We start from the raw sequence: 4,906 nt of genomic DNA, 5'->3' as shown, positions 1-4,906 counted from the left end.
AGGATTGTGTGAATAGCGACGGGTTTCAATTTGAACACCTGCGTGATTAATTTTCCCATAATCCCACGTCGTGTGTAAAGTGCCGTTAAATAAATTATCAATTATCAACTGTATACTCTAATTCTAATTTAACTAATCTAAACACATTATCAATTATCAACTGCAAGCCTACTTTTGGGCTAACTTACATTTTTAATTAAAATTATTCATGAGCATAAACAATCAAGCTAGCTGGCTACAAATTAACATGTATCTTAGAACAGCCAAAACAGTAGTAGTAACAACATGGAACATAAATGTTAGTTAGTGGTATTGTACTTTTTCAGATATTAACTGTACGAGATAAAACATAATAATTGTAATAAATTTATAATTACTCAAAATTTGAATGAGATCGCTTTTAAAAATAAATTAACTGGTAACTGTAGACAACTGCTACTTGGATATTTTATTTATTTTTAATGTTCTCAAATACAAATACAAATATATTAAACGTGAGCCCATTCTTCAAAATGGAACATCCTAGATGTACGAATTGTTTTTTAAAAGGGATCAGCTAAAGGAAATGCCTATCGACAGCTATTGAGTCTCTTAAAATCATTGACCACTGCCCTGCATTGTTTCTGTATGATTCTTATGAGCTCTGGATGATGATAAATAGTAAATGATCCCATACCTCAGAACGGAATTTACCGGCTCGTTAAGAGTCATAGGATAAAGAGGGTGAATTACATAACTAATATTTATGTAAACTTTAATATGCATTAGCTGTTAAACAACATTAGAAAGAAATGTGACTTAATTGACTTTCGAAAAGAATAACTTTTAGGATCCCGATTAATAGATGTACGGTTTCTTTACTTTGTAAGATGATCGCCAATACACAATAATTATCCTATAAGTATCATTATGTAAATATAACAGTGGTTAAATTCGTTTGTTTGTTTATTAAATTTCGCCAAAAGCTAGTCGAGAGCTATCTGTGTTAGCCGTCCTTAATTTATTGTCTGTAGGAAAGGCAGCTAGTCAACACCACACACCCACTACTTTTGGATTACCCTTTACCAATGGAAAGTGTGATTGGCCGTAAAAGTATACTGCCTCCACGGCTAAAAGGACGAACATGTTCAATGATGGGACTGGAGCCTGCGACGTGCAGATTGCAAATCGAATGCCCTAATCATCAAGCCAATCCAGGCCTTCTGTGGTTGGAAGGTCAACATGAATGAACGAAACTGTTGTTCATTATGCCGAATTATGTTCTCGAAAAATGAAACAGAATTCCCGAATGGATGTCCTAATATAAAGAACTTCAGCAGTAATAACAACGAAAGCTGGAGCCACACGTTATTACATTAGGTGTTTTCACTTTTTTGTTCAATCTCTTTAACTCTCTTTAATTAAAATAACACTTCAACATGAATGTATACATTCGGTGACGTTTTCAAAAATATCAGTTATTACATTAGATGTTTTCATTTTTTGTTCAATCTCATTAACTCTCTTTAATTAAAATAACACTTCAACATGAATGTATACATTTGGTGACGTTTTCAAAAATATCAGTTTAATGTTGTTTTTGGTTTATTAAATACTTCGCTTATACTCCTGTGATATAATCTAATTTAATGAGATAGCAATATTTTCTTGAATTTCCATATGTATAAAACATAGAAATGCAATTTGAAGCTAATATTTAAAAATAAAATGTTTACTGTTTTGCGACTCAAACAAAATATAACTAATGATATATGGTGCGCAGCATTTGTTTACATTTCATATATACAATAATTCGTTAAAACATAGATTCTGTAATTGTAACCGACTTTTATGAGCTTTTTGTAACTTTGACTAGAATTTTATGAAACCCTATTACATCAGTAGGTTGAGTAACCAGTAAGAACAAACTCTACGTTCTCAACATCCAGCCATTATTTAGTCACAAATTCCTTTGAAAGAATGAAGTGCTTGGTATTGTAATGATAGGATCTTCACCATTAAAGATAAAAAAGATACAAATTCTGAAAACCCCTTTCTTTCTTTAATTATGAATCATATCACGTAATATTCTAAGTTCCGAGAGATGTGATAGGCATGTATCTTATACATGTGAAGTTGAAAATGTTCTGGTCTATATATTGTTTATTGTAATTTTTCTGTATTTAGCATAATATTTTTTATTACTTACTTTCATTTCCATCGAGGCAGTTGACAATGAAAACATATGTTGCAAAAATCCACAATAGTTTTCGGCATACTTTTCTTGAGCTTTTTCTCCAAAAACTCCCTCCACACATCATTGATATATAGCAAATTATGTTAAGACCTGTCTACTAGCAGAAACGTATCTTACCAAAATGTGTTGTTTACACGTCAGGGTTGTTTGGCCAAGACAATAGCTCGTTATAATGCACAACCCAACTTACAGTAACCTTAATTCTAGGAGTCAATCTAACTGCAGGACGACGATGAATCCTTGCACAGCCGCTGCAGCATCTAAGGTAAAGATGAAGAGTTTGGTAGAACCTGAATCTCCCGCTTTCTCCAATGATCGACCACCTCACGGTTGAGACCACTTATTAAAGGGGGTGAATAGAAAACACGATCTTGCTTGAACTTTATCCCAAGTATTTGTTATGAGAACATTCCTATGTCTGATTAGAGCATGCTCACAAGCGTAGCAATAACAAAATTTCACCACTTAGATATAATCTTTTGTTCAGTATAATCTACAGTGTATTTATTGTTAATAAATTTTAACCTTAATTTGTATTGCGTGGTTTCCGAATATTTTTATAGAAATTGCAGGTTTTTGGACAAATTCAGTGTGATAATGCATGCTTTACACCTAAAATGCTTAAAATGTTCAATATAAAATCTGCAGAGTCTAATTTTTCTCTATAGTGAATTAATAGGCAAATATTTGCATACGCTTCTAATAAGACTTAGGTCAGTAATATGTTTGAATTCAACAACTGAGAAAATAAATCGTAATTTTAGCAGCTGACTTAAACTTCCCATTAAATAGAGTTTAACGAGCACGTATACTTTCTGGGATATTTTGAGGAAAGTTAGTTTTCAACATATTTTATTCAGTGACTATGTTGTGAACATTTTTAAATGATAAAATATATTAACATACAAATATATTTGTAAATTAAGCGTCATTATATGACACATTTTAGATTAAAAATATTTCTTTTTTCGTTAATATTTTAATGACAAATGATAATTATTTCAATTATATTTAAGTATACTTTTAATACTAACAGTAATATTACTCATAAAATTACAAACAGGATTTCTCATATATTATATGCCGAATTAAAAATTAAAAAACATTGTTCGTTTTTAATTAATTATGCACAAAGCTACACAAGGGCTATCTGTGCTCTGCCCACCACGAGTAATTAAAAAACAAGGAATAGTAATTACCATAATACACGTGTATAATTTTTAATGTCCTAATTTCAAATTACTGTGAATTTCAATCAATCCCATCGTGCACAGACGAAAATAGCTGCATTGTAATTCTCTTACGCTCTCTTATGCATAAAATCATCATAACGACATTTATGATAAAAAGGAAATATGAATGTGACTCGTTGGAAAATGTTTTGAAAAATACCTAAATATGAAACAAATATATATATAACCTGTAAGAAAGATTTACTGGTGATCTTATAGTTTTGGATGTCCGATGTGAAACTATATATCTACAAATCTACTTTATCTTTTTATTGTGATGAACTACAATTATTTATATACTCAAATGTATGTATATATACACATAGATTAAAAAAAACTCTGCCTGGCGAAGTATAACATTAGTTAAAGACATACTCAAAAGATAGAAATGGGTTCTGAGCTTTACCGTGTAAATATTTATATGCGAAATAACTGAGTTGGCTATTACGCTTTCTGCTTTACTAATCTTTTTAATATTCAATGGTAATTGCCGTATTGTCTTGGCCTCAAGCATTCCGTGTTTCCAGGTGGAACATAATATTTATATCTGGCAAGCCCATGCCTCTAAATTGATTTGTTAAATATCTCATTAGAAATGAATAAGGTGTGGAGGCTTAAACATATATTCCTTTAAAATAATGATAGAAACAATAAACTTTGAACGATAAGAAATAATCATGTGCGTATATGGCTGAAAGAGAGAGAAGCTAAAAGGGAAGGAGAATTAGCAATCACACTAAACATTAAACTTTGGTCCTTGGTTGAAAGAATGAGTTTACATGTATGTTTTGTAATAATACCCAATTTTACCAAACACTTTTCAACGTCCCAATGTATTACGTCGTCAATAAATTAATGTCCCTCTTTTTAAATGAAAAGACACGAACAACTTATATATCAAAATAAAACATTTGTTAAATGAAATAGTCTCCATTCTTATTGATGATGCTTTTCCATGTTACAATCAGGTTCATAATGCCCTGAATAAAGAAATCGCTTAGCTTTGAAGCAAAAAAATGTTGTTGTCCTCTTTAACACCTTCCATATTTGGATACGTTTTCCCATTACGATGGTGTTGCAGCGAACGAAAAGATGGTTATCTGATGGTACCATATCTGTAGAATATGGTGGGTGGGGGAGAACTTTCCAACCCAACTCCATAATCTTGTGTTGCGTCAAACGTGCCACATGTGGACGTGCATTGTAGTGGAGAAGAAGAACACCTTTCCGATTGACGAGTGAAGGGCGTTTCTGATGAAGGGCTTGATTTAACCGTTCCAGTTGCTGACTATAGATTTCTGCATTGATAGTTCGCTGTGGATTAAGGAGTTCGAAATTAATTACTTCTTTGATGTCCCACCAAATGCAAAACATCACTTTCTGCGGATGGAGTCCAGGTTTTGGGGCCGGAAGTGTTTTTTTCTAGGACTGAGCCATT

The 4,906-nt window shown here is 32.0% G+C and overlaps 1 protein-coding gene across 1 annotated transcript in view; it reads right to left on the bottom strand.

The window, feature by feature from the left end:
• Window positions 1-2,389, bottom strand: part of LOC111085286 — a 77,004-nt gene extending 74,615 nt beyond the window's left edge. The window contains exon 1 of the mRNA XM_022383148.1: window positions 2,189-2,389. Within this exon, the coding sequence (XP_022238856.1) occupies window positions 2,189-2,300 (112 nt within the window). The 5' untranslated portion in view covers window positions 2,301-2,389. The remainder of the gene's footprint in view (window positions 1-2,188) is intronic.
• Window positions 2,390-4,906: the final 2,517 nt, after the last annotated feature.

The sequence above is a fragment of the Limulus polyphemus genome, unplaced genomic scaffold, assembly GCF_000517525.1.
Source record: "Limulus polyphemus unplaced genomic scaffold, Limulus_polyphemus-2.1.2 Scaffold312, whole genome shotgun sequence".
NCBI lineage: Eukaryota > Metazoa > Arthropoda > Merostomata > Xiphosura > Limulidae > Limulus > Limulus polyphemus.
Note: the sequence above shows the minus strand (reverse complement) of the source record. Positions and strands in the feature narration are given on the sequence as shown.